The sequence below is a fragment of the Lissotriton vulgaris genome, chromosome 6 (assembly GCF_964263255.1).
Source record: "Lissotriton vulgaris chromosome 6, aLisVul1.2, whole genome shotgun sequence".
Classification (NCBI taxonomy): Eukaryota; Metazoa; Chordata; class Amphibia; order Caudata; family Salamandridae; genus Lissotriton; species Lissotriton vulgaris.
In genome coordinates, this window is record NC_141694.1 from 1,407,440,249 (window position 1) to 1,407,461,926 (window position 21,678).

The 21,678-nt window shown below is 40.1% G+C and overlaps 1 protein-coding gene across 3 annotated transcripts in view; it reads right to left on the reverse strand.

Moving 5' to 3' along the window:
* The window catches only part of CFAP61 (cilia and flagella associated protein 61), a 1,856,219-nt gene that overhangs the window by 1,231,944 nt on the left and 602,597 nt on the right, over window positions 1-21,678 (reverse strand). For all 3 annotated transcript variants that reach the window (XM_086927518.1, XM_086927517.1, XM_086927519.1), the window contains one exon: window positions 11,819-12,025. In XM_086927518.1, coding sequence (XP_086783644.1) covers window positions 11,819-12,025 — 207 coding nt within the window. The remainder of the gene's footprint in view (window positions 1-11,818; window positions 12,026-21,678) is intronic.

The window sequence follows — 21,678 nt, forward strand, 5'->3', positions numbered from 1 at the left end:
ATTATTGCTAAAGGAAGAACTGTGGCAACTTAATTGAAAGTATACTGGAACCGTTTTACATTGAACCAAGACTGTATTTACAAGCCTGCTTGAAATTTATATAAAGAATATAGATTTTTACAAATACAGTTTGGTGTCATTGTGTGGTGGGTTGGTCGTGATGGTGTAATATTGCAAATGTTTAACCCTATGTGCCCCAGAGATTAGCCTAAGACTGCTTAAGCCACACTACCTAGAGGGTAAGCAGAGGTTGTCTTGAAGGTAACCCTCAGCCCTGACGAGGAAGAGAGAGTCCCTGCTTGTCGCTAGTGTTGCACTGCGCCAACTAGAGACTCCCCCTTCCTACAATGACCGTCTGGAATTTTCTTGCTATTTATAAAAACACCGATTTAATGGTGCATCTTGTCGCTTACAGACATTCCTGAAGTACTGCTGTTGATTTTTTCTTTTTTCTTTATTCTAATGTTTCATTACTCCTTGTGCTATTAAGTTCCATTTTCTAATGTTTTATTAATCCTTGTACCATTAAGTTTCGTTATCAAAAAGGTCTGTTCTACACTTTCAGCCCTGTGCACATTCGTTCACCCAACATGGCCGCCACACTTTAGTCCTACTTTTCTATTTATTACACCTCGTTTCCTCTCACACATCCCCTTCCTGGTTACACCAGGATGACGAATGCCGGAGAGATGCCCAACAGCCACCTAGCACACTAACAAATCAGTAAATTGGCGCGTCGCGGCCCATTTAACCCGTATGCATAGGCGCGTTGACGCGCAATGCAAAACGAACTAATTTGGAGACACTAACGTATTTTCGCATGAACCTTTTTGTTTAGATATCCCGAACACCGGATCACACGTTAGTGCTTGAAACGCCTCCTTTCTGATCTTCACCCGCGTTTAGACACGTAAAACACAACCGAGCACATTATTGTTTTACGATTATGTCACCGTCACCCAAACCCCTACTGCACTGTTTTAGATGCCGGTCACTCCGTTAAACACACCTCACCGACCATACCTGCATACTACGTTAACAATACCTTCAAGACACGACCCCACACTTAGTGCTATATCTTCTTTTCACCCACAGAGCTCCCGGACGAAGGGTATACCACCCGAAATGCATTGGAGCAGTGTCGAAATGTATAATATATAAAGCGTGAAAAAAAGATGTTCTACGTCATGAAATTAATGATGATACTTCAATAAACTTCGATAATCATCTTCATTGTGGAAGCTTGCTTGTTCGAGCACCAAAGGTGTGCACAAAATACAGGGATGTCACCAAGGTGATATGGTGACACATCAATCGAATTTATCACAGACCTGTGCCAGGACAGACATGCCACCTGTTTGGAGCACCCAACCTTTCAATACGGATTTCAAACTACAAACAAATAGCTGTGCGCCCCCCACATATATTTTTCTAGACATTTTCAGACTCACCATCAGAGTAATAGAAATTTGCTCAGATATTTCTGTATTGATCACGTGCCACGAGACATAAGAGTTGGAGATAGGGAGGAGAAATTACGCAGACTAGAATAATGGTACATACCGGATATGTTAATGAAATCACCCTTAGGGCTGTATACTGGGGAAAAGCTGGGAGTGCACTTATAACTGAGAACCAGATAGGACAGCAAACAGATGAAGAACCAGACAGAGGAATTAGTTTGTTACAAATCTGCACATATGAAATAACGTAAAGCAATCATCTGAATGTCTCAGCCCAACAAGGGCGGAATTATGGTTGTTATTATTATTTTTGGAGTCACACATGTGTACAATGTAAACAATGAGATGAATGTCTCAGCCCATCCAGGGCGAAATTATGGTTGCTATTAACTTTTTAAGTCACCCATGTGCCTTATGCAAGGAAATTGTACAATCGATATAGGAACAATGAACAGCAGAATGTTCCCAACAATTAATGCAAACAGAAAGGACAAGGAAAAAAGAAGCATAACATATTGATGTAATTTCTGGGTATCCCATCCGCCGTATGAAGATGCTTTTACAATGGAAAATGTATTGTCCTCTGACTTAGCAATGGAAAGCAAGGAAGTAGATGAACATACACCGTTACAAAGTGGTGGAACTGTTTATTTTGTTAAGATGAACTGTTATAATCATATGAAATTGAATTGGATTCATAACTTAGGAGCATCATGCATTGAATTATGATAATTTGAATGTTTGATTTTTATGAAATTGCAATAAATAAGGAAACAGATGAAGAATTGCATCATTTTTCTTCAAAACCACCATTTAAAGATGGCAGCATTATATCACTGTCCCACCACCAATTAAAATGGATTTGTCAAATAAAAGAGGCACAGAGGAGGTCGCTGACACTGACGAAGGTGATCCGATGAAACGCATTTGTAGCAAACTGTACAAATAAATCCTAACGTGGATTTACCCCTGTGAGTGCCTGACTTATTTTGAAGGTAGTATATATATATATATATATATATATATATATATATATATATATATATATATATATATATATATATATATATATATATATATATATATATTCATATATATATATATATTCATTGTTTCATTCTCGGTGCAAAATTGAAATAAAATCCCCCAGTGGGTTGTGGGGTCAGTGTCACAGTTCAAACACCCCATTAATCACATCACCGGTATATATATATATATATATACCGGTGATGTGATTAATGGGGTGTTTGAACTGTGACACTGACCCCACAACCCACTGGGGGCGAAGGTGATCCGATGAAATGCATTTGTAGCAAACTGTACAAATAAATCCTAACGTGGATTTACCCCTGTGAGTGCCTGACTTATTTTGAAGGTAGTATATATATATATATATATTCATTGTTTCATTCTCGGTGCAAAATTGAAATAAAATCCCCCAGTGGGTTGTGGGGTCAGTGTCACAGTTCAAACACCCCATTAATCACATCACCGGTATATACCGGTGATACCGGTGATGTGATTAATGGGGTGTTTGAACTGTGACACTGACCCCACAACCCACTGGGGGATTTTATTTCAATTTTGCACCGAGAATGAAACAATGAATATATATATATATATATACTACCTTCAAAATAAGTCAGGCACTCACAGGGGTAAATCCACATTAGGATTTATTTGTACAGTTTGCTACAAATGCGTTTCATCGGATCACCTTCGTCAGTGTCAGCGACCTCCTCTGTGCCTCTTTTATTTGACAAATCCATTTTAATTGGTGGTGGGACAGTGATATAATGCTGCCATCTTTAAATGGTGGTTTTGAAGAAAAATGATACAATTCTTCATCTGTTTCCTTAATTATTGCAATTTCATAAAAATCAATATATATATATATATATATATATATATATATATATATATATATATATATATATATATATATATATATATATATATGCCGGTGATGTGATTAATGGGGTGTTTGAACTGTGACACTGACCCCACAACCCACTGGGGGATTTTATTTCAATTTTGCACCGAGAATGAAACACGCAAAAACTTCTGCACTACAAGAACCATCAGGCCATGGTTATGGCCACGCCCACTGAGGCGGGGATTATCAAAGACTGGTGCAGGCATTAAAGACTGGTTTCATTCACAGTAAGTCCTCAACCCTTTGAAGAAGTGCGGCAGAGAGCACGAAACGCGTCAGGGCTGGACATTATTCTTGTGAGGCAGCAAGCTGTTCCTGCGCTGTTTGCATCATCATTAAAAGGCAAAATCGAATTTTCCTGTCTGTGGCTCCCTCATTCCAGGCAAACCTTGTGTGATGGATTTAAGGTGGCTTGTTGCCTGAGCCACGAGGTGAACCCAGCTGCAGTTTGCAGTCCGAGCTGAAGCATCAAGCGATGAGTCAGTGAGAGGAGCAGGGAAAAGCCAGTGATGTGATTAATGGGGTGTTTGAACTGTGACACTGACCCCACAACCCACTGGGGTATTTTATTTCAATTTTGCACCGAGAATGAAACACGCAAAAACTTCTGCACTACAAGAACCATCAGGCCATGGTTATGGCCACGCCCACTGAGGCGGGGATTATCAAAGACTGGTGCAGGCATTAAAGACTGGTTTCATTCACAGTAAGTCCTCAACCCTTTGAAGAAGTGCGGCAGAGAGCACGAAACACGTCAGGGCTGGACATTATTATTGTGAGGCAGCAAGCTGTTCCTGCGCTGTTTGCATCATCATTAAAAGGCAAAATCGAATTTTCCTGTCTGTGGCTCCCTCATTCCAGGCAAACCTTGTGCGATGGATATATATATATATATATATATATATATATATATATATATATATATATATATATATATATATATATATATATACACACACACACTTATTACAGAGTGGCAGTAGCTAGTTATAGTTAGGGTAACCAGATACTTAATAACTGCACTCATTTGACGAATGTCCACGAAACTCTGCAGACCTGTAGCACCCGTTTAATTATTGGAGGACTGGAAGTTTTGAGGTGTTTGGTCAACCCAGTGCAAAGAAAAAGGGGGGTAACAAATCAGGCTTGAAACCCATGCATTTTACAGACTTTGTATTTTGTGTAGCGTTAACATGGCCATTCGGATTTTGCTGAAAATTTGGCAGCGTGAGATATTTGGGTGGGCAAAAGATTCTTTTGGGTACAGCAGGTAAGTAGAGTAGGATTTTTTTAAGGTATTATGTTTTTCAACTTAGTGATATCTTATAGCACAATACTATGAACAGTAGCAAGGAAGCACAGAAAATAAACTAGACTGCATATGTAAAGTTTCAGATTTACTATATAAACAACATTTATGGTCACATGCTAATGGAAACCTTTAAACCAATATATAACGAATAGAATACATCTTAATCTACTTAAATTTTCTTTGCATGCTCTCTGGATCACAAAGTAAAAGTCGCCCAACAAGCCAAATCAAAACCATCTTCCTTATACAGTCCTGTGCCATTAAATGGATAACTAGCCTAGCAGTGAGCAACAGAAATTAGACTGCATATATAAAGTTTCAGAATTACTACTTGAGCAATTAAAAGACACATTTATGGTCACATAATTCTGTAAACCAATAAACAAAATACATAAGGAATAAAATAGATAAAAAGAAAGAAATCATATTAAACATGATTGCCACTCTGTGGCTATAGTTAGTATACCCAAAGATAGGAATTCCTCGGATATTAGCTCCCTAATAACCTTTCTCCCATTTGATGAATCACTTCAAAACTTTCCAGACCTATATCATTGAGATGATGTAAATGTTTATGGTGATTCGTTAAGGGGGTGCAAAGATAAAATGGGGTCCTAACCTCATTTTTCCATTAATCAATTTTCCATAGATTATTGTATTTGATGTAGTGCGAAAACGCCTGAATGGATTTACATGAAATTTGGCAGGATTATATATTGTGGTCCAGAGATGATGCCTTTTGGGTACTGCAGTTAAGTAGGGTAAGAATTTTTTAAGTTATAAAGCATTTAAGCGTAGTGATATCTGTCACATTTTGTGAAACTACTGAGGTACATGTCACATCATTGGAGGCCCTCTACTATAGGCTACTACCTGTAAGTAGTTCTCCGGTGTACAGCATAGCATACTAAATTAGAAGCTTTTATATAGTTGAATGAATATACATATACCTAAATTGTGCATGCAAGATGAAAGTGTGAGCATTTTCAGAATTAATATGCTGAAGTTTGGAGAAAAATGGTTGCATTTCCAAAATATATTTAAAGCTAATATTTGCGTGATAAATCTTGCGGCATAAGGGGAGGCTTATTAGTCATATAATTGTGGTGCTCACTGCAGGTAATCTTGCATAGGGTAACCACCAATGTAATCTTGCTTTATGCAGCAACTATTACAACACTATTAACATTAGTAGCTCGGGTGATTTTCATTGAGCACAATTAGCTCTGATTACGGAAAAGGTTGGAGACCCCTGTTCTACGCTATTCAAATGGACTCCACTCCACTGTACACCACTCCACTGTATGCTATTACACTCTATTCCACCCCACAATACACAATTACAGTCTAAACGACTTCACTGTATGTCACTCCACTGTAACTACTATACTGTACACTATTCCACTGTACGCCGCTCCACTGTGCACTACTACACTATACACTATTACACTCTATGCCACTCCAGTCTACAGTAATCTACTCTACACTATTCCACTTTATGCCACTCCACTGTATGCTACTACACTCTACCTCACTCCAGTGTACTCTCCTCCAATCTATATAACTCCACTCTACAAAACTCTACTACACTCTATGCCACTCTACTAGACTTTACTCCACTCAATACCCATGCACTTCACTGTCAAAATTGGCACTCAACTCTATGCCCGTAGACTCTATTGTACAGCACTACTCCATTCTGCGACAATTCTCAACACTGTACGACACAGCACTCAACTCTACTGTATGAGAAGGCAGGACAATTTATAACGGTTTCCTCGATCTACGCTGTGCTACTTCAATGTATGCCACCCCACTCTACGCCAATCCACTGTACCCTACTCCACTCTACGCCACTCCAATCTACACCACTCCACTATGCAGAATTCGGCTGTACGGTATTCCACTGTATGCTATTTCTCTTTACAGTAATCCACTCTAAGCCACTACAGTGCATGCCAATCCACTGAACGCTGTTCCATCATCTGACACTCTCCTCCACTCTATATACCTCCACTCTATACCACTCTTCATGGCACTCAACAACATTCTACTCCACTATATCCCTGTACACCTGACTGCCCAACTCTATACTCCACTATATGCTAGTACACTCCAATGTACAACACTCTATTCCACTATAGCACACTTTTCTATAAGACACGGCACTCCACTCTACTGTACGAAACTTCACTCCAATTTATAACAGTTTACTAACTTTGCTATTCCAGTACACTCCACGACACTCTACTTTACAACACACCAATACACTGTATTGCACTTTCTCCACACTATGTTATACCACTCCACTCCACTCTACTCTACTGTAAGAGACTTTACCTCACTTTGCTCTACAGCAATCCACTTTATGCAGCTCCAATGTTTCACATACTACTGCACTCTTTGGAACTCCACACTACTACACTATATGCCACTCTCGGACACTTGACTCCTGTCTATACCGCTTCCCTCCACTGTACTATACTGTATGCCACTGTACAACTCTCTTCTCCACTCTAAAATATTCTAGTCCACTATATGACACTACAACTCTTTGTATGCCACTGCACCGACTTAACTCCACTCTCATCTGACACAGTACTCCAATCTACTCCACAGTATGCCACTCCACTCTAACCACTCAATGCCATTGTACTCTTTAACACTGTATGCCAATCCACTGTATTGTACACTACTTCACTCTATATAAATCAACTAAACTGTATGCCACTCTACTCTACTGTAGTCTGCATCACTTTCCAGTACTATACAACACCCCACTACACTCTACTGTACAACACGTTACTCCAACTTATGACCCTTTACATGACTATAATTAGGCTTTCCTGTTTTCAGTTTCTATTTGTGGTAAATTCTGGTGGAGTTTTTTCACTGTTGTCCAGTGATTTCAATACTTTTAAAAAACTGTGTTTATCTGTGGTTTCACATTTTTGCGTAATTAAAAACAACAGAAACAGTGTTTTACCAGTGTTTATGGAACGCTTTGCTTTTATTATTACTTACGTTCTGCACTGACAGTGCATGGTATATAGACAGTGTGGATACAGTGTATATGAGGAATACATTTTTACAAATCAAACTTATTGTAGTGCACAAATCAATACTTCTTTAGTGAGTCTTTGATCATGCATGCTCCCTCTTTCCTTCCCATGTAAACTTTTATCTGTGAAAAGGTCCTCTCCACATTGGCACTTGAGGCGACAATGCCAAAACAGCCAGTCCACAAATTGCTAACTTTGGCCACTGACAAAGCTTTCCATACCAATGCTGGTGCACCTGAATATTGCGATTCTCTGCGACAGGTTCTCCAACAAATGCATTGAACTGGTCGCATACGCTCCCACAGTTATTGAAGCGGTCAAAAATTAAGCAGTACATTACAAAGTCTGGATAAAAAAATTCCCCTTTACAGAATGGATCTAGACGTAGTGCAGAGTACTACAGAGACTTCAAATGCCATGGTTCCTAAAGGGACCTTACTATGCATCATTGCAAGCATAATCTTGTGCACTGTAAAATAATATTTCCTGAATTTCTCCTCAACATTTTCTTTGCTTACCAAGTGGCAAGCATTCTAAAATGGAACATGTCGCAGTGCCAATTCACTAAAAGTCTTGTCCAGCCTACTCTCAAGGAGATGTTTCACATCTACACCAATTACACTGAACATTTGGTAGATAAGGGTGCTTTCAGACTCTAGTTTTTTAATTATGTCCACTACGGTAGTCATGCTTTCCCATAAAAATCTAAGAATGCAGTAGAGTGTACTTTTATTCCCATCACTATTAATATGCAACAGAAGAGCCTCACATGTCTTGCCTTTCATATTATTACTCAGCACAAATTCTGTAAACGGTCACAACATGGATACTATAGCATTTGTGGCCTTTAGGGCTGAAAACCACTGGCTACATGATACAGTTGGAATGACTCTTTCTTTGATGCCACAAAAAAGCACACAATGAGAAATATGTGCGCTCTAGTTCCCGTACATAACTTAACAGTGCACCAGAATGGACTAAAAAGTCAATAGCATTCTTCATCAAATCTGAAGATTGTAAAGATACTTTCAGCATACCATCTAGCAAGTGGCAAGGATCTCTGACAGAAAAGCACTTCAGCTCAGGTATCGATTTTGACAGGTCATCACAAAACTTTTTCATATATATAGCTGAATCACTTCAAATACATACAATATCACTCCAATCTTTGTTGAACTTGGTAAGAACATTTTGCAGCACCATTCCAAGTGACACTGTGTTCCATGTTTTCCAAGAGTCTGGTGTCATGTTTTCACCCCTATTCCAAATGCTTGGTGACTGCACTCTTTTCACATATACCTATCGCTACCCTTGCATTGAATATTTAAAGCCTGGGGTGATGGCAATTCACCTACTCTCAATACTGACTCACTAGAAAAGGGGGCTGATGTATTAAAGGGTTTCACTCATTCTCTGCCTGGGTAATTATGAGGGTACATATTGAGAAAAATTCTTATGAAACCAGCCATTGTACTTATCAGTGAAAGAATCAAAGGTAGCAAAATACCAAATTATTTTGATATTTCCTGATTCTTTCTGGTTTATAAAATAACTAAATAAGACCTACAACATGCTTCTAAACCTTGCATCTTTAGACCAAAGACCACAAAACTGACAAAAGGAAGGAGAAACAATATTTTAGGGACATCCTTAAACAACAAAACTCAAGCAGAATAATGTAAGCCCAGTCTGTCTTACTGCTACCTTGTATAACAAATGTACATTGTATTGGCCCCTTCAGGAAGAAATTAAAAATATTTTCACTCTCCATTTCCTTTCTTTGAATGGCATTTAGTTTGTGGTTGTGCAGGAGTTTATCAGTGTTTATATGTTTACACTGGTAAGGGCTATTTCCCTTTCGGTGGCGTTTTTTCAGTTATTAATCCACTCTATTGCTTTCCACTATAGTCTATGATACACCATTGCACTCTATGATACTTTACTCTACACTACCCTACGTCAGTGTACTCCACTCTACTCTACTACAATTTATCCCACTCTACGTCACTGAACAATACTCAGCCCTACATGTTCTTCTGTCCAACAATCCACTCCACTGCATGGAACTCCACTCTACACCACTGCACTATACTCTATGACACTCTCCTCCACTCTATGCTAATCCACTATATGCCTCTGTACTATACTGTATGACACAACTGTATGCCACTCAACTTCTCTTTATGATATGCAGCTCCACCATATGACATGGCACTCCACCACCCTTTCAACAGTCAAACGGTAAAGAGCATTAAGTGATATCAGAGACCTGGGAGATACATGGTGTTCTAGAAAGGTCAACCTCCAGCTTCTGATTCTATTTGTGCTGGTCTTAATTTAACTGGCTTGCGAGACACATTTCATGATAAGTTTAAAGGTGGCATGGTTTTCAGAAAGTGACAGCCTGAAGTCTCTGGCTGTGGCTCCACCTTGATGTCTTGGTCCCCGTCTTCTTGATGATGCGCCATGGTAGGCCGAGCTAGGCAACGATCTTGCTTGTACCGGAGCATATTTTTAGATCGAAAGGCATGGCAGGCAATGCAGGATGTCTTACAAAGCTCCAGGTAAAGACATGAATTACAGACCTAATGGTGTTCAGTCCAAGTGTATTTTGAGTGGCACTGTGGATAGTACTGGAAAGGGACACATTCCATCATGGAGTCTTTATTCTTTATGTAAGAAGCTGAGGAGAAGGCCCGAAGGGGATGATGGAAGGAACTTGTTCACCGAAGTTAACAAATGTGACTGTGGTCGAAGAGTAAGAAGACTGAAAATGCAGACTGGAGTGGAAGAACAGAGAGGTACCAGTGATGAACGAAAGAGGGCGTCAATTAGGAGCTCTCAGGATGAACGTCCAAACCAGACAACTGAAAGAAACAATTTAACAATGGAGTTGATGCCTATGCTCACTACTATTAATAGGTGGAGTCATCATGCCTCGTGACTTAAAAACTTCAAAGTAAAACAAGTTGAACATGTCCGAGCCCAACACTAGATAGCAGGAGTAAGCACAGCATGAGTATCTACAGCTACACATGCCACAAACATTGTGTTCTTTTATCACAGAAGTATCCAGAAATGTGAGGATAAAATTCAGTTTGAAAACTACCTACATAGAGCATATCTAACCCTGAAGTACACACAACATGTATTCTGCGGCACGGGACAGATGCCTGGGGTACTCATGCGATGGAGCCGACCTCCTGAACAGAATGAAGGACTTCAGGATAGTGAAGACTTGTGGAGGGAATCATCAGAATTCAGACCGGTAACAAAGACCAATATATGGGTGCAACTGGTTTACTGTGTCACTTTACTCACAGAAAACATGAAAAATAACACGAGCACTTCGCTGCCCGGGGACATGGCTAATTGAGGCATTACAATGGCAAGGAAATTACAGACTGTTCTGCCGCAGTTGCTTGTCTATTTGATCCAAGTAAATTGGGAACAACTGAAGCATCTGTCCTAATCAGAATAGGTGAGCAGGTGCACAAACGTCAGCAGGGACATAATGAGGGATACTATTTGATGCAATTTGGCACCCCACTCAAGAACCTCCTGCATAATCGGGTGAGGTGATACGAGGGTGGAGGAGGTTAGACCAGCAGTCTTTTCTACTCTAAAATGAGTGTAAGGTAATTTCATCCCCACCCACATCAGGGACCCAAATGTAGGATCCAATAGGAGAAATAATGATTTGATAATAAAGTATTATGATACCTGAGGCATATTGCATAACCATGATCTCTTTTAATGTTGCAGTGTTGTATGTGTTTTGATGTGCATCCTTAATTTGTATGGGTTGTAAAACTCATAAAAAGTTTAAAATACATTTTTAAAAATTTTAAATGCAGAAACATATATTGCCTTTCCTTCCCTTTTGCGGAAATTGGTTGGTCACAAAATAAAGCAATTCTTGTCAATGAGGTGGTGAGAAACCATTGCTGTTTATGCAGTACCAAAAGCTGAACATTCAATAATATGTCCGATATTATTGCATACTCTAACACAATTGGAAATTAGTGCTACTCAAATATATTACCTGGACTTCCTCATCTATTGGATAGATAGGGTAATACAGACACGACTTATGAGACAGCCGGAGAATTTCCTTCAGGAAGTGCTTTGTATAATGCTTGAATATGGGGTTTAAGGCAAAATGGAATAGATGGCCATGCTCCTCCCGTTGGTGATGATTGAAGTAAATAAAATCTTCAATGTTGTAATGCGAGCGAATGTATTCAATATTCTGGAAGAAGAAAGAAAAACACTTAAAATAACCTGAATAACCATACATAATGCTGCCCTAATTTAAAATATACATTGTGCATCATTGACCATCTGGTTTTTACAGCTGAATAGATTTATTTAGGGAAATGCTTATAGAAATAAAGTTAAAAAAATTAGTATTACTTCTAAAAGAGAAATCGTGTGTAAGTGGTACGCAAAGGAAGCATTTGATATAGGTTCATGGCTTCACAATATGAAACTGAAGGACCTGAATTACTGGCCTAGGCACAATAATGTATGCATTTTGGTTCTAGTTGAGGGGCCGAAACAAGCCACATTTAAGCCTTTATTGATCCTTCCATTAGAGGTGTGGTTCCTGATAATTCAGCGTAGATGCATCGTGTGATATACTTCCCGCACTGATCACATGCCCAGCATCTTACCTCCTGGAGCACCTCTCACCTTCAGACCCATAGAGATGGTCTAAGCCCATTTTTGCAACAAAAATAACTTAGCTTCTACAGCAAGAGAGTTAGAGGAAGCCAATTACCAAGGAAGGACTTTGCCCTGACTTGACCCATGCAGGATAAGTAAGTACCCCATAATCAAAGTGTCAAAATACTCATGATCCATTGTGAATTCTACTCTGAGTCTTGTGGTATAGAGATCAAGACTCAGAGTGCATGTCACGATTGATCGCGCATTTTTTACATGTCTATTCAAATGGAATCCAATCTGAGTTCTATCGACCCAAAATGTTCACATACCTGCTGTGATGCAACTGCACATTTGTTAATATAGGATGCTGATTAGAGCACCAAAGAATGCCTCCATTTTAAGGGGCTTGGAGTAACGTGCTCCATCTCAAATTTCATCATTTACTATTCTACCAAGCATATGGACTGAGATTGTCACTGGGATGCTACCAACATCTCCTGAAGGAGAGACAGGGTGTATACTAGATACAAATCATAAGACATGATTGAGATATTTTCTTCCAACAGGAGGGGGACAGGATGGGCCTTGGCTATTGCTGGTGGGGGGTGGGGTTGACCATTTCCACTTTCTTTTATTAATACACACCCTAGATCTGCCACTGAGAGTGAACTTTGTGAAAAGTCATCTCTTATCTAGTCTGACATAAAAACTTGTTTCAGAGATTCAGAATATTCAAATGGATTTAATCCAGGAAGCTATTTTATTTTGAATATACAACAGATGCCACTAGGGAGCAATCAGACTAAAGGTCTCTAAAATTTGATTGGGATCCCTCGATAAGAGGAGAGGAACATATTAATCAAATTACAAAGCACTGTCCAATGCCTTAAAGGAGAAAAAGTGTAAGCGACACACCTGCAGGAAACACGATTGAAATCAAATTAGGGGAACTTTGGGGGAGAGCCCATATTCCATGCATACAGTATGTGATTTACTGGAAGGACATTGATACTGTTTCCAAAGAAGACACCCTTTCGAATACCCGTGTATTCGGAGGATAAACGAGGTGATTGGGTGTCAGTTAAGAGCAGAATTTTGAATGCATATAGTCAATATCAATAATCCCAGCGTTTACATTACTGTTGCTTCTGAACTGATAAGATTTGGGGAGCATGACCGTGTGCAGGCAGGAGATTTTGTGTTCTAGGAAACACTTGTCAAATTTGTGGCAATCAACAAAGAACACAATTTTACCAGATAGTGTTTAGATTACAAGCTGGATGATGGGTGTATAGAAAGTTAACCTAGTCCAGAGAGTACTCTGCTCATTCAGCAGTACACAGGACCCTCGTGCAATAGATATGACATTCATATTCAGGATTAGCATAGAGCAGGTTTCTGGCATTGAATATAGCCACAGACTGTCTGATCACCTGTTACACGTTTATGGAGGCAGGCACAGAACATCAGTGTGCAGATTAGAACCATCAGCATTCCCAAGACTCTAATTTTAGGCATATTATAAGTGAGCATGTAGAACTATTTATGAAGCTGGGTATGTTCCAGAAATAGATGTCATCCATTTGGGAAGCTTTCAATTGATCTCACAAAGTGTGCACAATTAAAAAATGTAAGATTTAATTTAGCAGCCTTGAACTCAAGATGTAAGCACTCCAAAGGATGGCTCGGACTGAAAATCCCCCTGTATGGGATAAGTTTATGCAGATTATATTTATGCAACAATATATAAAAGCTGCAGACAGACAAAGTCTAATTAATTATACGAACAATAAAATGAAAATGTTATTGGCGGGCGGCAAAACTGGCAGGACAGTAGCTTGGATAACAAGCAAAGAGATTGGACCATCCCACATAGGCATAGGGAAAGTAACTAGTTAAGGATACAAGAGGATTATAGACCTTAATTATATGAGTGAAAAGTTAAAGAAATACTGTGAAGCTCTATACTCCATTAACCTACTACAGGTCAATGTAGTCGTTAGAATAGGATACCCATGAAATGTAAACAACTGTGACTAAAAAGAGATACCTCAGAAGAGCCTGGTCATAAAATGCATAACATCACTGAACAATAGATTTGGACAGCAATTAAAGGGATACTGCAAAGCAGGACAACTGGGGTGATGGACTAGGTTTTGAATGTTACTAAACTTTTCAGCATCTGCTACTTCCTTACCTCTTTGTACTCTTTTCTGAGGTGCTAGAGTAGAAACCCAATGCCCTGATGCTCGGCGAGGCCCGAACCCCAGTGTTTTTGGAGTCATCTAAAGATACCAGTAAGTATGATTCAGACAATTGTGATACTACATTTTAGTTAAAATATTAGTGGATAAACTGGAGGATGTGGGCTTCTCAGTGGTACACCCAGATCGGATTGGTTTTGTCCTTAGCAGGGACACCACACAGACAAATTATGACTACATCTTGTAATGGCAGAATATAAAACAAACGGGAAAACACTATTGTCAAGTTAAAAGCACAAAAGGTCTTTGACTCCTTCCATTGGAAGTAGCAGCACACAGTACTGGCTCCATAGAACTGGGTTCATGCCTCTGAGTATCGATTACAAAAATGTCTCTGAGCATGAAAACAATATATGATCATTTGAGTGTTTGGATTGAACTGACAGGTGTTTGCCCCCCACCTTCCCTTTAAGTCAGGGTATCAGAAAACAATACCCTTCGCATTGAGCATTATCAGTGCCACTTATGAACTAAAGATTGGCTTCCTATTAAGCCTTTGTGTACTGTATGCTTAGAATGTATTCTTGCTCAATCCAAGGTCTCAATTTTATGAGCACCTACTTCTGGTTGAGTTCTATTCAACTACTTCTTTAGGATATAGTGGAAAAACTCACACAGTGATGCAAACTACTTCGTCTACGAGTAGACCAGATGCAATAAAAACAACTGTTTTCTACAAAAGTATTCACAAATTCATGAATGCACCATTCAATATCTCCCATCAAACATTTGTAAAACTAGACTCCATATCAAGAACATTAAATATGTTCGGGAAGAGCTCTTCATGTGAGGTGGAAGACAATGCAATTGACATTTGGAGCAGGTGGTCTTTCTGTCCTAAATATTCTTCAATATTCTTGGGCCACACAATTTCAATACATGTCCGGAGAGTTAAAGAGAAAAAATAAGCATACACAAACACACACACAACTATAGAGATGGTAAAGATGGAATAAGAGCGACTCGAGGAGGAGCAACAGAACACTTTACATTTCTTAAATGGCCATGCTAGTGACAAAAAGTTTACATAGGCTATCATTCTGGAAGGAAAACTATCTTGGGGGGAAGGGTGCACCATGTAAACATTTTTTTTTTGAAAAATGGAAGCCATCTGTACAGCAGTAGGTAACCTACCGGGAAGGAAAAAAAAGTGCCACCTTGATGAATGAGTCCAACATAATCATGTTGACACTTAATTGATCTGAGTGAGAAAATTCAACACTTAAGTAAGTGGAAATATGTTCCTAGGGACATGCAGATACCACCACTGGACCAGTAGAGTAGCATGGAAAGGTCCTGTACAACAGTGTATGAGGTGCAATGAAGAAATAGGAACAACTGAATATAGAACAAAAAGACTAATCTACTTAGCTGAGCAACAAGGAATGGGTTGAAGCGAAGACATGTCTGCCAGATTGATGAAGGGTACACTCCTGCAATACCTGTGCCCAAGACAGCTCTAAGGACTGAATCATCTCTAATCGTATGGATGATGTCTTGTTATGGTTTATCTAGAGCCTTAACGTTTGTGGGACTTCGGGGGTCATTTTAAATTTTTTAAGACTGCCTCAATCTGTTTTTGCTTTTAGGAACCAATCTTGATTAGATTACCTTTTGTATTCGCCATAGAATCCATGACTTTGCCGAATGCACAGGAGTCGCAATCAGGCCAAAGTTTATCATTTTACAATGACATAGCTCTCTAAATGAGAGGATGTAGTGTTAAGGCCACAGCTGCCGACTTTGGAACTGGGGATTCACGTTTGAGTCCTCGCAGTAGCTCAACATACTATGATTCTGGACAAATCTCTTAATTTCCTCTTGCCTAGCAAAACAAAACCTAACCTTGTGTAATGTAAATGTAACTTGTGCTCATGTAAAGTGCTCCAATTTCCTTGGAACAAGTCTGAGCAAAACCTGAAACAAATGTATTAAGGTAATGAAAATATATGAATAATGGGTACATGACCATACATCAATCAAAATACGTGCCAATACCGATGCAGTGTAAACTAAGTTACATAATGCAGAGAATGTAACTGATGGAAACATTTTTGCCTTCTTTGATGAAAAGTTCAAAAGAGTAACGCGTACATCCTCAATTCTTGCTAGCACTTAGGAAGCGGTGTGGCATAAGGCAGTGGAGGAGTGTGGCTCAATGGTTAGAGCGGCAGACCCTGATGCAGAGTTATGGTCCGGGACCAGGGTTCAATTCCTGCCTCGGCGGGCCTTGGGCTCAATTTCCTCGGACCTGACAATTCTTGCCTCGGTGCCTATTCTAATCATGGGCCCCACGCTGCAACTCTGGGCAATAGCTTGCTTAACCTCCATACCGGCCCCAACAGCGCTAGGATGCCTGGCTTCACCCTGGCGGTGCCCAGGAGTGGACACTTCACAGGGAAAGCCAGGATGGGTTCCACAGCAGTATGAGTATTAGCGCCGTGAAACTGCTTGGTGGCAGTGCACTCTACAAATTCCTTGACATTTCCATTTATTTACATTTGCATAATGCTTTGCATGACACTACTGATCTGAAGAAAAAAGAATTAGAACAGAATTGCATGCCAAATGTATGGCAGATCACTTTAAGCCTGAGATGATACAAGTGAGCCTTCAGGCAAAAAACAAGCAAAAGATGTTCACAGAAAATGGTAGATTTAAGGAGTGATGGCCTTACAATGCAAATACATGTTTTAGACATGTTACTAGTATTAGAGACAACAAAGGAGGTTCTAGTTATTTTAACACTACTGGTAGATGAGCTAGAGTAACAAGCAATACATAATAGAGCTTTGGGGCATTCAAATAAAAACAAGATTGCTGCTGAGATAACCACTTTTAAAAAGATCACAATTAAAAAAAAGTTTAAAAGATCAAAAAAACTCTGAAGAAACAGTGTAATCCTATGAACAATCAGATAATCATGAGGATCCAAATATGCTTTATTCGATCGCTAGAATCATAAAAGCAATGCACAAGGCACATACAAACGTGTTACATTTATACAATAATTCACATCAAGTTTAATCATGAGGATCATAATCGGAACCATGAACCACAAAGGCTTAATGAAACATGTCAAAAGGCTACCCTTAAAAGACCCTGTTGGCACTGAAGCTGAATAGGAATACTAGTGACAGACTGATGAACACCTGTGAAAGGGAACATGAAAGAGACACCAATGAGTGGGCTCTAATGCATTTACCTGCAGTGGAGCGTCAGAGGAAATGAAGGCCTTAGAGTGTCAGCGAGTTTACTGTAAAAGTGGTTACCTTTGAGCAAAAGAAAAACCTACAAATCAAAGTACATATGAATTGGACTACAAGCAATGATGTATGTGTGTATTTGGGTAAAGAGGCACCAAGTAAAAATAAGGAATTACAGCCTGAATGAATAAAACGACAGTGGAAAATAGCTGGACTGAGCGACCTCAAATACAGTGGTTATTGTGGGCCATGTGATGAAGCCATTTAGGGGTCTAGTCAGGCCATCTGATCAATGTACACTGACATGAGCATGTGACTGAAGGGCCAGTGTATTTTACAGTAACTAAGGCTTGGACGGGATTTCCATGATGAGAACATGAGAACAAGGGACACAAAAGGTTATAGAGGTGTTAAAGCTATTTATTTGGCTCTAAGGCAAGCCTGACACACTGCTTATTTTTGAGTAGTACTCGGTACACATATTAAGATTTTGGTAAAATGAAATGCGATGAAGGGAAAACGCACCAATACATGCAAGTGGGCTGCTCGATTAAAAAAGCGCAGAGTTATTAAGGTTTTTGTATCAGGTTGTTTTGAGATGACACTTCGCTTTTTGTTCTGAACAGGTATCACTTAGGCAATTTTGACAAACATCAGAAAAGCATGGCTCAGAGTGAATGGATGATACAGCAATGAGAGGTACTTTGCAGTCTAAAAGTCATGAGCACTGCACCTTTCATTACAGGATTTCCCCAGACACAATTTCTATCTCCTCACATGAAAAATAAGGGGTTTAGATAAGATGTGAGAGATGTCGTCATTCTTAGCAAGGGGACTATGGTTTGGTGATAAACCCTCAAAAATGAATTTAGTTTCACATTAAAGGGTAAAGAAATGTATATGAACAATTACTTATTTGGGGGGTTGTTATCCAGTTAGTGAATTTCATTCCAAGTAGACCGATTCATATTTGCTCAGGGGCTAAAGTACACTCCTGAAGTAAATAATTCCTAACCAGGACACTGAGATTTTACTCCCTTCATGGGATTAGCCCAAGTATCCTAGATTGTCTATTATTGATGTGAAAATGAACTTGAGAGCAGGGATCCCATGCATGCACATAACCGACAAAATGAGCTGTAACATTAAGTATCAATGTTAAATCAGGCTATACAAGACAGTGTCATAAGATAATGAATTGCATCTCCTAGTAGTATTAACTCAGCCATAATGATTTTATTATGAGATATTTTTAAAGTTCCATTGTGTTGGCACTCAAAACTGTTTACTCAGCTCTGCTTATTATCCATGTATCTGATCTTAAGAGGAGGAGATAAAACAACAAAGAAGACTATGTTGAACTATATTTGCCTGGAATAATATTTAAAGATCCTGCATGTATGAAATCTTGACTTCCCAATGTACAGGTTACTATTTAATATGTTTTTTTGTGTAATTAGAGGTCTTCCCCCAAATATAAAGGCTTTTGTTTGGAAGCAATGTAAAATGTGTCTCAGTCCATATGAAGGCTTTCCAAGTGCATAGACGCACGAGAAATGCAATGTCTTACAAATTACTGTGCTAATGAAAGGCTTTGGTACCAAACCTGCTGAATGTAACAAGGGTTTCCATGAATAAGGAGAGGTGCAGGATAAATTGATGAAAATGATTAACACTCAGTCTCCCACTGCGGCGACTCAAGTGTCAATCTTCCCTTCCAACCCAATGCTAAAGTTACCTTCCACCAGACCTTCACTACTGTGTGTGGGAGCGCAACCAGATACCGGCCAAGGTAGTTGAAGCTTTCCTGGCCAGGAAGAAACTCTTGTAGATGACAGTCGTGGACACAGCTGCCCTAAGTGGACCTATTTCCGAGCCTGAAATCAAAGGAGCCATTAAGTATCTGGTGAGGGGCAGATCACCTGCTTCAGATGGCCTACTTGCTAGATTTTATTAGACCTACTGGTCACTCCTGGTGCTGAAACTAGCGGAAATATATGCGGAGACACTGGAGTTTCGGTCCTTGCCCAATAGTAACAGGGAGGCCTTGATAGCCTCCACTCTTTACTCCTCTGGCAATGTGCAAGACGTGGCGTCCTATAGGCCAATCTCAAAGTTAAACTTGGATTATAAAATCCTTAGCAAGGTGCTAGCCAACTGCCTATAGCCCTCCCTACATACCCTGGTGCACAAAGACCAAAATGGCTTCATTTCTCAATTAACTACCTCCCACAACATTGGACCCTTGTTCTGCATCCTAGATGAAATGTTACTGTCTCGTCACCCTGAAGCAGTGGTACTATTAATTGATATGCAGAAGGTGTTCAACACCGTGCAGTGGGACTACCTGAGAGCAGTCACGAGTAGGATGTCACTGAGAGCAGTCACGAGTAGGATGTCACTGGGTGAGAGATGAAACAAATGCCTCGCTGTCCTGTCCAAGTATATGCAGGCAAGGGTCAGTGCATCTCAGATCCATTCACAGTTTATAGTGGGACTAAGCAGGTCTGCATTTGAGCTGTTTGCCAGTATTCTCCAAGATAAGGGGTGGGGAGAGGTATACAGCGGCATGATAGAGAGCATGTAGTATCGATCTGTGCTGACAATATGCTAGTATATTTGAGATAGGCCCAAACTGGGGTTCGGTGGAGGGTGGCCCCCACTAGATGAACTTAGAAGGGTATCAGGGCTGTGTTCAAGCTGGATGAAGGCTTGTGTATTCCTGTTGTCTTCGAAACCGAGGAACCCCTGGAATTGTTCAACAATTGGGAATCCAATGAGATCCCAGGGTTTTTAAATATCAGGGAGTCAGAGTTTACCACTCTCATGCAGACAGAAGAGAGGATAATCTTGGTACGCTCTAAGGACCCTGAAGGGCAACATGGCGTTTTGGTGGACTCTGAGACTCCCTGTTATAGCTAGAAGAGCTGAAATGGTCATACTGCCATGCGCCCTCTACTACTTTGCGAGTCTACCGGTTTAGATCCCACGAGGTTGGTTCCGCTCCTTGAACATATCGCTCCAGGAATTGGTATGGAACTGGAGTTGTAATTGTGTCTCTCTGTGCACACTTCAATGGCTGATGCATGGCGGAGGCCTTGGAGTTCGGAACTACAAAATGTAGGATTTTGCAGTGCAGCAGTAAAGGGAGCTAGATGCTTGCAGGAGTTTCCCTTGAACTGGGAGAATTCAGAGAGTCACACAAAAGGTGCCCTGCTTGCATTGCTCTTAGGGGTGAAAGTAAACCCTGCTCAGAGGCCAAAGCTCCTCACTATAGCTCTTTGGTACTGGAAGTGGGCACTTAAACAGACTGGGAGTAAAGTCGTTTATGCAGGCAGTGGACAATTGTAGAGCTGATAACTTTGGGGAACTGCTACTCAGAGGGCACCTTTTGGGCAATAGAGAGCTTGGATGGGGAAAATGCCCTTCCGGTCACCCAATTCTTGGTTTATGGGGCATTGGTGCTAGCGGTAAGCTTCTTGAGAATTTGTCCCTGGAGCCGCCAACACATGGCCTATTGCAGGTTGTATTGACTTTTGGCCAATGGCAGCCGCCTGAACTCTTCGCTCTAGAAGACGGAGATTGCCATTACCTCAGATAGTTGGCCGACCTTGCACACCAGGTGGGAGAAAATAATAGGTAGGCATTTCCATGGGAGGGAATGGTAACAAACCCTAGAATACACACCGTCTCCGGAAATAGTTGCTTTAAATTCAAGCAGTTATACTACCTACACACCACCCATCTCACATCCCACAGATTGA